Source organism: Bombus fervidus, chromosome 11, assembly GCF_041682495.2.
Source record: "Bombus fervidus isolate BK054 chromosome 11, iyBomFerv1, whole genome shotgun sequence".
Classification (NCBI taxonomy): domain Eukaryota; kingdom Metazoa; phylum Arthropoda; class Insecta; order Hymenoptera; family Apidae; genus Bombus; species Bombus fervidus.
The window spans coordinates 8,092,881-8,107,254 of record NC_091527.1 but is presented as its reverse complement, the minus strand read 5'-3'; the positions used below and the strand labels follow the sequence as shown (position 1 = coordinate 8,107,254).

The following is a 14,374-nucleotide window of genomic DNA, read 5'->3' as shown; positions in this document are numbered from 1 at the left end:
CGTAATCGTTGAGCGTAATACGTGGTAAATTTATTGCCTGCAAAATGGGGGTTTTTCGTCAGTACGATTCGAACGGACAACCTAAGAAACGTGTTGCACGAGGAATTTGCGATACGCGAACGTGTATAGTGTATTCGACCATTGGAGACAGCTCCTTTTTTCGCGCAATTAGCAATTAACAATCTATATTAAATTTTCGTTTAAAAGCAAATACACTTTACAGCCTATACAATTCATACAAGTTGATTTTTCATCCCTCTTTTGTTCTCTTAGTATTCTTTCTTTTCTTTTTTTTTTTCACTTTTTTCCATTTAATCGCTTTTCTTTAATATTCTCTACTCGAATTTAAATTTGTGGAGAGCGCAGGGCAGGTCCAGGTACTTAGGCTATCTGTATATTTTCATAAAAATTCGTCAAGATCTTCGGCTTTTCCTTACTATGATTCGCGTATCGTTCTTCTCTGTTTTTTTCTTTTTATTTTTTATAAAAATCACAGCACAGCACCAGCATTTTTACTTTAAAGCCCGCCCGATTCTCCTTCGAACGCGTCTCATTAAAACTGAGACGATTCCCCGCGCGTTTCTCCTCCGTTCTCACTCTCCTTCTCTTTCCTCCTTTCATTCATTCACGCATACACACGCAGACAATACTTTCTCTCTCGATACTCTCTTTCTCTCTTACGTATTCAGCTAAATGAATATCGCCGTTGTTATGTTCGAATGAAAAAAAAGAAAAAAAACACGCCTTATTCTCTTTTCCTTTATTTGGCATTTGCAACACTACGCACGGCACGATAAAACTAATTTCGAATTCTTGGCAACGAGATTTACCAATTGTCTGTACAACGTTCTTATTTTTTTTTTTTATCGATCGTATAATAATAAAGTAATAGAACCGATAATTATTAATGAATAATTGTAATAAAAGGTACAATGATAATCGTTACTGTACTAATATTAGGTAGCCGCCGGCAGATTATACGTGTACGTATCACTGTAGTGCATATGTACGCGTATATATATACTATACATATCTAGTAGTTTTTCTCGTTAATTAGTCTTATACGTTCTGCTTGCTTGTTCTGTCTTTCTCTTCCTCTTTCTCTCTTACTCCACACGCACACTCCTGTGTTCATATTCATATCACACACATACATACACACTACTCATGTTCTCGGTCTATTGTACTCACGCAACGTTAACTACATTATTTTTAGTAAACAAATAGCATTCTAGCAAAGTCAATGTACAATCACTTATCATCACGTTATCGTTATTTAGAATTATCGTGATTTATTATACGCTTATACCTCCCTAGCCGACACGTATATTTCGTTCGTATTTATTTGATATCGTATAACCAACGCCCACGCACATTCTACTTGGTAGTTAGGTAATCAAATCGTCTAAAAAAACGTGTCGTTCGCGAATCACGTAATTTCTCTAGAAAAATGTCGAGTCTGTTGTTCAGCAATCTTCTTCCTTTTTACAATAAAATACAACGATCTACAATTTCACCATTATAGACAAAGTTCTCGATCGAACATTCGCACGTACGCGTTATACACAACGAGTTACGGAAAATATGCGACGCACATAACGTGCATAAGCACGCGCAGTAAAGTTTCCGCTTTTCACTCTCGCACATTCGCATCTCTACGTTACTAAGTGCAATAAAAATGTTGCCTGAACGTGAATCAACGCAGTTCGAGGCACACAGTCTCTTACATCGGAGAAAAATCGGGCAATTGGTTCGCGGTACGGCCGTAGCAACTTCCATCGTCTTTCCTATGCGTAAGATGCCCAATGACTCTACGACAGTCCTCGGTCCTCGGTCTAACGCAACGGGGTCTCATTACGTGTACGCTTGCCTCGTGTCCTTTCTCTCCTCTCTCCACTCTCCTCATACTTTTCCCTTTATTACTTGTCGGTTTTCGCGGGCAACGATTTCTCACTATTTTGGGATCGCCGAATTTCGTTAAGCATTTCCAGTAAGCAGGTACAATGCTGCGTCGAACCGTTTCGAGCCATTCTTTTAATATGTGACATCTATTCCTTGCGAACAAACAGCATCCGAAGTCTCGTTTATGAGTTGGTCGCACGAATACTGCTCTTATTCCTATACGTTGTTCCGCAATGCCTGCGTCACCGTAGTTTTCATCGTCGCCGTCGCCGTTAACAGCATCCAAGAAAAGATTAATAGGTAAGAAGCTCGTATAAAAATCTAGAAAATGTTTGTCTTTCGTTTGAACTGGAAGATCAACGGTACGTGAATTGGGACTTCTTCATCGCGTTCGTTTCAACGATATCTTGGAGGAAGAATTTTATTGAAATTTGGAATAAATAGTGCGTAGAGTCTATGCTGAATCGATTCGTTCTCTCCACGCAATGTTGAATTTTTGGCATTTTTCTTGTACGAAAAGTCCCAAAAATATAAGTACGATAGGACGTTGAAATCTCAGTCGTAAACCCGTCGTTTCTCGGTATTCGATCGACTCTGAAACTAGTTGGTACCCCCAGCAATGGACTCGATGGATCGCGTTTGGGTCGACGCGTCATAGTACGTACAGGTGATTTCTTCCTTGGAATTGGAACGGCGACACAATTCAGAAGGCAGGCGCGCTTTTTCACAGAAGCAACAAAGACGACAGAGACAAGGAGAAGGCTTGTGAACAGTGTGTGTCGTCAGCACCGCCGTCGGCGTTACCGTCAGCATCAGCGTCAGCGGTAGCAGTAGCGATCATACACGATGATCGGATGATCGTCGCGGGTCCAGGTGGTTCTCGACGTAGATGTTAAACGATGAACGATAACGATGACATCGGCCGTAACAGGCAGATGCACAGCTGCTGCTTCTGTTGGCGAGTTGACAAACGGATCGAGAGTTGGTACATTCTCCGATGGAGTATCTCTCTGGTCGCGTTAACGAAGAAGAGGTAGCAAAGCCGAATTAGCGGTACTGCTGGGACGATCCTAAGGTTGCCTGCCAGCGGCAGCAGAGTGCGGATGTCCTGCGGCGGTTGCGCCGCTAACCGGCGGTGGATGATGAGACGTGTGGTGAGTTTGTGCGGAGGTGGGTCCGGTTGTTCCGGCTGCTAGTACGGGACCGGGGGCCGCGGGTCACTTGGGCGGGAATGGCGAGATCACCGATGCGGCTACCGCGGCGGCCTGCTGACTCGCCAGCATCGCCGCTGCAACACACACACACACACATAGATACCGAGGCTCGTTAATTCATTTTTTCTCTTTCTCGAAAAACGTCTTTCGTCGTTCGTCGACCGACCGATCGACCGATCGTCGACCATCGACCGTTCAACTAACCGTAACTTATCGAACAGAATCAAGTAAAATTCTCTGCCGAATCGAATCCACTCTCGCCGCCGGTTTACAATTTCCGAAAGGAAAAGGTTGCACCTTTTTCTTTATTTTTTTCATTTCGCGTTTTTATCTTATTCATGACGCGTGTTCCACGATCCTCCGACCGGAGACCGACGACGACGACGAAATTTTCCGATAGCCTTTCGCGTTGCTGCTGTTCCTTCGTTAGTTTCGGCCACAAGTTTTCAGCGATTTCGCATCACTCCGCAGCCCAAGTATAGCGAACGAACGATCACCGAAGGCAAATTAGGTTGGAAAAGTGATATCGGAGGCTGAGGAATACGCAGAACATCATACGTCGAAACTATTTGTCGGGATAGGAGAGCGTAAGCGGGAGTAAGGATAAGAACGAGGAACATAAGAGCAGTCAAAGAAGATATAATAGGATTGAATAGCGCGTTTGTCTTTGTCGGTACGCTTAACGAAATTGATACGCGTCTCTCAATCGTCTTCGCGATATTCGCGATATATAAATTCCGAGAAAAGTGTACGGGTGGGAGAGGTTGTAACAAGTTTTGTGTAACTTTATCAAAGTATACGAAGAAATAGACAGAGAGAGAGAGAGAGAGAGAGAGAGAGAGAGGCAGAAGGCGCAACGGGAAAAATAAGAAACAACCGCGATAATAATTAAAACAGGGTCGCTTATTCTATTTGTCGTCCACGGGCGTTTGCGCATAAGTTAAAATAGAATTTCTAAAAAGCGAAAAGAAATCGCTTCATGTCCGAACTTAAAAGAGTTTGATATTCGAGTATCACCAGCAATAGATTTTCGCCAATACGCCAATACGATGATCGCGGTCAATGATTATCACAGTGTGAACTATACATTCGTAACTGCGCCTTCCAAACGTCTCCTGACTGAACTCTTTAGTCCAACGCTCTTAATGTATATTTAATACAAACACAAGTCGCAGCAAAAAAACATTCGTTCGTCTAGTACCCGGCCGTATTCTCGGTGAACAACACGACGCGTCGCGATTATCGTGCTATTCCCGTACGAATCGATCGAGTTACTCATACGCGTGTTTCATAACGAATAGCTAGGTACTAAGCGTATCGGTTCGCGAGACTCGTGCCCCGATCTGCGAACAGCGAGGGGGTAGCGACACGAGTCTCTCGAACATATCGGAGAGCACAACGTTCCGTTATCTAAAGAAGGAAGAACGAGGATCGAAGATCGGGACGGGATCGTGGTTGTGGCGACGATCTTGGTCGTAGTCGACAGCGGCGGCGACAGTGGTCGGTTCGGCTCGAACCGCGACTTATTGTCAGGGTCTGACGAGAGGCTTACCTCCGTAAGGGGCGGGATATTGTCCGGTCAATAGGGGATAGCCTAGGCCAACGTGCGTATGATGATGCGTATGCACGTGCCGCTGGGGCGGGGGTGATCTATTGTCCTTGGTCAATGTTCCGGTACCAGCGTCGACCGGTGGCGGCTGTTGCTGCTGAGACTGTTGCCCTCCCGATTGACTTTGCTGCTTCGTTTGGGCTTGCTGTGCTTGCGATTGCGGTGGACCTGGTCCGGCGACCGAACTAGGCGGTCCGCTCGGTGGTCGCGAAGGCGTCGGTCCTGCTGACGAAGGACTGGCAGAAGCCGCGGACGTTTTCGGGGTAGGCGATTTAAGCGCACGCTCCTGAAGCTCGTGTATCTTGTGCGCCGAATAATACTGATTGGCATGGTGTTGAAGCAGATCGAGGGCTTTGCCACCGGGCGGTCTACTGAGATCCTCCGGCGCGTGATACCTCGGTAGTTGATGAAGATACGGGTTGCCGGAATACGGTCCGGGAACCAGCATCGGACTGAGCCCGCGATACATCGGATGGCCAGGGTCAAATGGCAACGCGCTGTAGTGTTGCGGTTGCATGTAACCCGGATGAATGTAGGCGTACTGCGACGTGGGCGGTGGCGGTGGTCCTTGTGTTTCCATTGTTGGCTTTACGCCCTCCTGCTTGTTCTTAGAATCGTCGTTCTTTCCCAAGTCTTGCGGCTTCTCCTGCTTCGGTTGATGCTTTGGACTCGGAGGAGGTGGTTTCGCCTGTTGACTCTGCTTGCTCGCCTCCTCCTTTCGCCTCTGGTCGCCCGGATACAGGTAATACCTTCGATCATCCTGTATCGGTGCTGACGGTGGCGGTGGAGGTGCCGCCCTCTGACTCTGTCCACCATGGTACACGTGATACGGACTCATTTGACTCTTCATCTCGATACTTTCCTTCAATATTTGATGATTCTCGTGCTGCTTGTCCTTCAAGCTAGGCTGCTGCTGCTGCTGTTGCTGCGTCTGCGACTCCTGCTTGATCTTTGCCTTCTGCTCGTGCATCTCTTGCTCTTGCGCCTGCTGTTGTTGTTGCTGCTGTTGCTGCTGTTGTTGCGATACCGGCTGCGGTGGCTGATACGGATAACCGGGAGGCATGTAACCGCCATAGCCACCGTAATAGTGCGGCTGTTGTTGTGGTTGTGGCACCGATTGACTCAATTCCTTCTTCTCCTTCTCCGCTACAACACTCTGTAAGCTAGCCAGCGTCGGCATCTGCGGTATGTTGAGCGGTTTCATCTCTTGCTTCGGAGTTAGATCGCTTGGCTTTTGGTCGACCGGCTTGCTCTCGGGAACGCTCGGGACGAGGTAAGGCGGTTGGCCGTAGTACGGGTACATGTTGAAATGAGGCGGTAAATGTGCGCTGGCGGTCGCTTTTCCGTCCTTCTCTTGACTCTGTTTCGACTTGTCGGTCGGCTCTGCCTCGAGCACCGGTGCCGCGTCATCGGAAATGTCCGAATAGGCCGGACTCTGAACATCTTCTCGCGCCGCGTCGACGATCGGTGCTTCCAACGGTGACGGATGAGGGCTACCGCCAGGCGACTTTCTCGACTTTTTCTTGTATCCCTGAGGTTTCGACGACGTCCTCGGGTCTTTATTTTTATCCTGATCGGGCATCAGAGCCGCGGTAGGTTTAACTTTGAATTGTGGCATTTTCGCGTGCAACGACACGCTCTGGTAGGGCTGCAAGTGTGGTTGCACACCCTGCCCAGGGTGACCAGTCTGCGAAGGAGGGGCCGCCTGTAAGCCCGTCGCTTGCTGCGATACTTGGCTGGACAAGCTTTGAAGTGCCGGATGCTGGCTCGCGATACCCTGCAACCCGCCCGACTGCGACGGTTGTTGCTGCTGTTGCAATGCAGCTTGCTGCACCACGTGAGCTTGCGTCGGCTGACCCAATTGCGCCGATAGCGAATGCTGCACGGACAGCTGGTGAGCAGTCGGCAGCTGTTGCTGCTGCTGCTGTTGTATAGATGATTGTAGTTGCTGACTGGATTGAAGCTGCTGCTGCTGCGGTGGAGGTAGTGGTCCTGGCTGACCGGGCTGTAACGATTGTTGACTTTGCTGTAAAAGGGGATTCTGTTGCTGCGAATGCTGTGACATTTGGGACGGCTGGGGCGGCTGAGGAATATTTAACGGAGCCGGAATGTTTGCGCTCGGGTGCGGCGAGGGTACCGATCTCGGCGACTGACTAGCTCGAGGACTCGGACTTTGAGGCGAGTTCGAACTGCCCAGTTGATTCGACTGCTGCTGCTGCTGTTGTTGCGCGGACTGTTGCTGTTGCCTCGCCGAAGTGGGTATCGTCGACGACGGTGCTGGCAGATCCTCCTGTCCGAATCTCAGCACACCTGGCTTCACGATGCTTTTACTGCTTTCCGAGGATAGCACGGACGTGGATGGAGGTTCTATACTTGGAGAAGCAACGCGTGGGGGAGGTGGTGGTGTTTCCGGCGGTAAACCGGTCGTAGGAGGGCTGGCGGGCCGGAGTGGTGTTCCCTCGGGCTTGTCCGCCGGCGATTTGACTGGCGTCGCCGGACTCGGTGCCTCGATATTGCTCTCGTCGTTCTCGGACATGCTGGTGATACCCTCCTTGGTGTCGTCGTCATCCGCCGAGCCATGCGCGTGACTCTGGTGATACTTGAGCCCGTTTATGTGTTTGTACTTTTTGTTACAGTTCGGTTCCGGGCATTCGAGCAACACTGGACTAGCCGGCGGCGAACCGCTCGGCGGTGTGGGTGGCGGAGCACGCCTCTTATTTTTATCTTCTTCTTCAGGACCTCGGGATTTCCTCTTGGCCGCTGGATCCGGACGAGGCGGGACAAAGGCCGCCGGACTCGGACTCGCTGCTGGCGAACCTTGCGCACCACGGCGTCCCTTCGCGCCACCATTTCGCAATTTACTGTGCACCGAGCTCCTTGTTTCCGTGAAGTTACTCAGGTCGTTGCCCGTAGTCGCGTTCGCGGCGGCTCTCCCCCTCTTGCCTCGACCCTTCGGTGTCCTTGCATCGAGATCGCTGGTTGGAGAATCACAGAACCTTGGTGGTGCCCAATCATGACGAGTGCAATCTAGCAAGGTACCAACGTACGTTTTCCCCCGCCATGTTACGTTCACAACCAGCACACCTGCAACGCGAATCAGTCGAATTCTCGTCCAATTTTGAAACGAACGAAAAACTTACCTCCTTCCGTTTCGTGCCAGACTATCCCTTCGAGAGTCACCGACGTCCCAGGCTCGCAAGGTCCCAGACATTCCGGCTCGGTGATGGTCCCCACGCTGGTACCGACACACACATCGGACATGTCCTGCAACGCAACATCCTTCTTTACTCGTACGTACATCGATCGTTCGTCACACGCAAATTTCGTGGCTGACGCGTTTTACAATTATAGCCCATCCCCCGCTCTACCCACCCGTTGTTCTATAATTCGATTTAATTAATAGTCGACTACTTTAACGCGCGAACGAATCTAGAAACACGATGATCGTAAACGACCATAGACATTGTTGGAAATGTCATTGCGAGTGTTACTAGTTTCTACCCGAACGGACGTTCGTTTCCAAACGTTCCGGGAAAAAGTACAGGAGATGCTTTCTTCGAGCCAGAGAAGAAAGAGAAACAGAGAAAACAAAGAAGACAGCGGAATTCCGTTCCATGAGTTGTTACGATAGACACAAGGGGACCGGTTGAACCTGATTCTATTGAAATTTCTTCGGACGTACATCCCGTTATCCCCCCCTTCCCCTTGGTCGTCATTTCTGCTTCTTTTCGATCTCACTTTTACTAACGAGAGAGGGAGGAGTAAAGAATAGAGCGGAAGAGAGCAGAGGACGATTTCGCAAAGTGCGAGCACAAATTACTCTGTTTGCCGCACACACGGCTGGACTATACGTGCAATCGCCGCTCCTGAGACGTAAGTATGACGCGTGTCTGTTTATATATGTACTCCAGCTGATAACCGTGTCTCGTCCGAGTTGCCTTGTCACGCGACGCATTTTGTATCGCATAATGTTCATTATGATAACAATAATTTACGCGAGCTGCGCTTTCTTCGATCAATCGATTACTCTCGATCGGCTTCCCTTCGATCACGTCGATCACACGCGCGCGATCTACACCGACGGCAAATATCTTCCACACGGAGAAATTAGGAACACCTAGAGACGTTATCGAATCTTTCGATCGTTGGTTAAATAACGACCGATAGGAATTCTCATCTGACGAACCTTACGACCATCCAATGACACTTACACACACACTCTCTCTCTCTCTCTTTTTCTCTTCTGTACCCATCATTCTACTCTCCGTTCTATGTGTCCGTTCATTCATCTGACCGTCTGCCTGGTCGTTAACCCACCTACTCTATCTCGACTAACGCGTATATTGTTTTCTCTGGTATATGCTTCATAACAGCCTGATCGTTGCTTGTCCGTATGAGACGATACACGGAAGCGTACCGCGTGTATTTTCCCGCTGGAACAGCTAATCGACCTACAGGGAATTTTCAGGCTTTACAATCGGTACTTTCGACGCGATGCAGACGACCGAATGCCAAAGTATGGAAATATTAGCAACGTTGGCTCGCGCTATAAAGGTAACGGCTTTCGTAAGATCGTGGTTTTCTCCTGTCGGGAAAACAACATTCTACGCTGATGTTTGCGTTTAACGCGAAAATACGATCTCTGTTCTTACTACTACTGTGTTCTGGTTCGCGCGGTTTCGACGATCATGGTCGTAAGGGAAACGAAGCGAAACAATCTTGGCCGGACCATTGCTCGAGTTTTTTTTACCTCTGACATCTCTCGCTCCCCTCTCTCTTTCTCTCAATTGATCGAATGTTTAACACCCGTTTAGATTGACCGGACGTTCTACTATACGACCATACACGTACTTACATCTCAAAACATCGATGCATACTGTAATATTGATTCACACGTACGGCTTTCGCGCCATCTGTCAGCACGTTACGGCGAGTTTCGCGTACAACGAGAACACGTTCCTCGCGAATCAACGATTACGTTTTCCCGATCCACTCGGGCAGGTTTAAGCACCACGGATTAAACCGAGAGGAGAGTTCTACGAAACGTTTTCGATCACAGATCGACTTCCAATCGGAAAACAAGGTTATTGATATCGCGAGACATTTTTCCGAACAGAAGGAATCGGATCGATCGGTAAGCGATTAGAAGAACGAAAACGAGAAAAGCAATTCGAACGAACGGATTGCGTTGTTTCGTTGTCACTCGTATTTGTCCCCCCCCTCCCCTCTCTCTCTTGTATACATATATACATAAATATATATTCGTTCGCGTACTCTCGGGGGTGGAGACCGCAGAGTATTGATTTCACCCCTTTTGCGTACCCCTAGCCGTTTCCGTTCCCCAATCGAACAGTTCCTAATCATCGAACCGAGATAGGAAATCGCGATGCGCATCGCGCTCTTGCTGATTCCCCACGTTGTCAGCGCGAGCAACATCGGTCTGAGAATGAGAAAAACCTAACGCTCTGAAAGTTTGGAGAAGGTTTGAAAATGTTTGCAATGTTTCTGTCGGCGGAGGACAAAGTGGATAACGCGAAGGGAATCAAACTCGAGATAAGAGAGTAAAAGAGAGGGGTAGGAGAGAGAGATAGAGAGAAAGAGAGAGAAAGAAAAAAAGAGAGAGGAGAGGAGAAAAGATCGGACGAACAAGCGCGCATGTGCACGCGGGTGCACTTGCGTGCTCGTTGTGAACTCGCAAGGAATTTGTCGCGAAGGGGGTTACCTTTGGTTCGGAAGCGGAAGTCTTCAGTTTCTTCGGAGGTGGAGGACTGGCCGCGGTATCCATGGCGTCGTCGGGCGTCGTAGTGATCGGAGGTCCGGTACCGGGTACCGTGGCGAGTTTAGTCTGTTCGGGTTTGGCAGCGGGACCAGCGGCCGTCGCGCTAGCCGGACTCGGGGGTGGACACGGCGCCGCAGCGGAGCTGGTTGGTTGACCAGGCCCCTGGGATACCGAAAATCCCGTTCGCGAACTCGGCGGCGGTCCCTGATTTTGCTGAGGGGCGGTCGCGGCTGCCGGCGGTCCCTGAGATTGTGCAACCGCGCCAGCCCCGGCACCGGCTCCAACCCCGACGACACCGGCGCCCAACCCTGGTCCAGGTCCTGGACCCGGCCCCGGCCCGTTCGACGTCTGACCCTGTCCGCCGCCGCCACCGCCGCCGCCACTGCTACCACCGCCAACGCTGCCTCCGCTGGATCCTCCACTGCTACCTCCACTGCCACCACCACCTCCAAGTCTTGCGGTTCCGTTCATCTCCGATTTGCTCTGTTGATTGACTGTGTGATTAGTTTGTGGCTTCTCGTGCTTGTCCCGTGCTTTGTCCCGGCGATGTCCGCTCGATCCTCTTTTTGACCCGGCGGTCGAAGAAGATGCGCTTCCAGTTCCACCGGCGGAACCTCCGGAATGACTCGTTTTCGATTTGTTCGACGAAGACGACGATGACGAAGACGACGAGGATGAAGATGAAGACGACGACGAAGACGATGACGACGACGACTGACCACCGGTACTACTGCCACCACCGACACCTCCACTACCGCCGGTACCTCCGCCGCCGGATCCGGGCCCGGCGACGGTACCAGTTCCGCCGACACCGACGCCACAGCCGCTGGCACTACCGCCACCGACACCGGTACCGTTGCCGCTACCAGCACCGCCACCGCCGCTACAACCACCACCACCACCACCACCACTACTGCCACCGACACCGACACCTCCACTACCGCCGACACCGGTTCCGGTTGCACCGGTTCCACCCGCGGCGCAGTCCGAGTTTTGAACGTTCTGAGCGACGATCGAAGTCGAGCCGATGGACGATGAGGAACTCGTGCCCCCCGACCGATCGGACACCGACGAACCACTCGAGGAGAGGGTACCGGAACCCCCGTTCCCACTATCCTGCGACGATATCGTTCCATTTATTTCATTCGACTTGACGATTTCGTGTTTCGCCTCGCTGCTCTTCGTACCCGGTTTCGTACGTTTGATCTTCATTTTCAGTCCTTTGTCGACGGTGGCCGAGTGTTCAACGGCCATTTTGCCCGGATTACCAGGATTTCCGTGCGCTGCGTTAACGCTACCTACCACCAAGGCGTTACTCTGTTTTGAAGCGGTGCCCGCGACGATCGTCGGGCAACCGTTCGCGTTCCCGGTACCGTTGCTACCGACGCTATTCACGATACTTGTGTTCCCGTTAGCGGGACTGTTCGATCGTCCGGTCGAGTTTAACACGCAGGACGACGACACAGACGATAAGGCGGACGACGATACAGTCGATGAGGATAAACAAGAGGATGACGACGACGACGACGACGATAATGACGAAGATAACGACGAAGAAGAAGAGACGGAAGAAGTCGAAGAAGAAGACGACGACGACGACGACGACGAGTTTGACGATTGACCACAACCGTTCGGACTTGCTGTCGTAGCTACGATCAAGTTTGACGAGCTCAAGCCGTTCGCTGTGCTTTGCAGTTGATGATGATGATGATGATGATGATGATTCGTGGTATTCGATGCCGATGCTGCCGAGGCAGGCGTAGAAGCCATGCCTGTCCCTGAGCTCAATTTCTCGTCCCTCGTCTTCTCAATGTCCGCATCAAGGTCGATTATTAAATCTCCTATTCCGATATCCCATTCGTTGTCGTCGTATTCGAAGTTATTGGTCGCATTCGTCGCGGCCGGATCCAGCTCATCGGTGTTTGCAGCCACCGTGCTTGCTTTAGACTCGCGCTGTTGTCCCGATGACGACGACGACGACGACGACGACGATCTCTCTCGACCTTGATGGTGATGTTGGTGATGATGATGATGGTGATGATGATGGTGATGATGATGGTGATGTCGGTGCTCCCGATGATCTCTTCCTGCTAGCCCGCGTTCCCGTTTTCTGCACAAGTGTTCACCACCGCCTCCGCCTCCTCCTCCCCCTCCTCCTCCTCCTCCCCCTCCGACGTTGCCACCAACGATATGTCCGCCGTTGTGTTTGCCACCGCCGATGCTGTTAGCACCGTTGCCACCGTTGTGCTGCCCGTTGTTGTTGTTCCCGCACTCGATCGCACAACAGCTTTTCCCGTGGCTGCTGTCCACGTGGCACCCACAGCCGTTGACACTACCGTTATCGTGGCTGTTGCTACGATGATTAAAGTGGTTGCCGTTGTTGTTGATGTTGTTGTTGTTATTGTTGTTGCGGCTGTTATTATTTTTGACGATACTGTTATTGTTGTTGCCGCCACCGTTTTTGGTACCGTGGTGATTATTTTTGATAACGTGATTGCCGTGGTTCGCGCCGCTGTTGTTGTTATTGTTGACGTTGCCGATGCCGTAATTTACGCTGTTGCCACCACCACCACCGATGAACGGAGATGGTCCTTTGCGGTTTACGTTAGGGAGGCGACCGCCTAGTGGCGTGGTCGCCATGCCCTTTGAAACGTTACCCCGGTGCCCGCCAGCCTGATCACCAACTGCCCGCCTGTTCTCACCGATTCCAAACAATGGCACCACGCGCAACACGCGTCAATTTTACCCCGACCACCGCCCGCAAGACGCGCCACGTTCATCGAACACATCACTTACCGTCTCGCGGCTACCCTCCACACACCGATATTACCGATTCTTTCGATATATCCGCCTCCCGATCTCTTCGCCGTTCTCCCTTATATTTCTCACGCTCTTTCTTTCTTCCTATTTCTCTCTCTTTCTCTCTGATTCCCTATCTTCGCGACCGGCGCGAATCCCTCTCTACCCTTTTTTTTTTGGTTTGCTCTATGACGCTATTACGATATCTCGTTTACCAATTTTTACCAATTCGCGCGATCTCGTCATGGGAGGCGGCCCAACCTTTCTTCTCTTTTTCTCCTTACGTTATCCCCTTCTTTCCTTTTCCCCCCTTCTTCGGCCGAACCTTCTATCTTTGATTCCTCTTTTTCTTCCTCTTCTTCTTCGACCCGTTATCAGTGCACCGTATTCCCTTATCGTTGATCTCTTCTCTCCAGCCACCACCACCACCACCACCACCACCTCCTCCTCCTCTTCTTCTTCTTCTTCCTCCTCCGTATTTTTCTTTTCTTTCTCCGTTGTTTCAAAGACACGGGTTATTCCGGTAGGAATTGCTCTTCACTGTTCTTTGATGTATTGTATCCCAGTGTCCGATGTTCGTCGTTGTCGTCGTCGTCGTCTATCGGTGTTTTTACGTCCCTTTATCTCGCATATCGCGTCGAACGATCGCTCGTCTCCTTTATGTTTCCGCGTGGTATTTTTCTATAAAATCGATCCCGCTCAATTAGACACTCCGCACAAATCTTCCTTTGATCCTTTTACGAAGAGCGAATTCCGACCGTGATTTTTCTTTCCAACTCGCCGCTAAAACGGTGATCGTACTTCCATCGTTTGCCAAAATTTCGATCTGTAATAAAAAAACAAATACGATTCTTTGAAGCGTGTACTGGCCACGGTGCGTAGATATATCCGTTCCTTTCACGATTTCCTCGCTCGCTGCGCGTCTATTTATCGCTCTCTTTCAACGTATCCTTCGCGAACGAACCGTTTGGGAAATCGCCAATTGACCGGTGTTCGACGGACCGTTTTCTTCTCGCGTCGATACACCGGTAAAAGTTCATGAAAACGCGGACGATACGAATCGACGCGTGT

General features: G+C 50.3%; 1 protein-coding gene across 15 annotated transcripts in view; it reads right to left on the bottom strand.

The window, feature by feature from the left end:
* Positions 1 to 8: 8 nt before the first annotated feature.
* The window catches only part of LOC139992234 (uncharacterized), a 31,937-nt gene continuing 17,571 nt past the window's right edge, over positions 9 to 14,374 (bottom strand). For all 15 annotated transcript variants that reach the window (XM_072012897.1, XM_072012903.1, XM_072012893.1 and 12 more), the window contains 4 exons: positions 10,448 to 14,129; positions 7,866 to 7,989; positions 4,669 to 7,809; positions 9 to 3,190 (listed from right to left, as the gene is read on the bottom strand). In XM_072012897.1, coding sequence (XP_071868998.1) covers positions 3,120 to 3,190; positions 4,669 to 7,809; positions 7,866 to 7,989; positions 10,448 to 13,144 — 6,033 coding nt within the window. In that variant the 5' untranslated portion in view covers positions 13,145 to 14,129 and the 3' untranslated portion in view covers positions 9 to 3,119. The remainder of the gene's footprint in view (positions 3,191 to 4,668; positions 7,810 to 7,865; positions 7,990 to 10,447; positions 14,130 to 14,374) is intronic.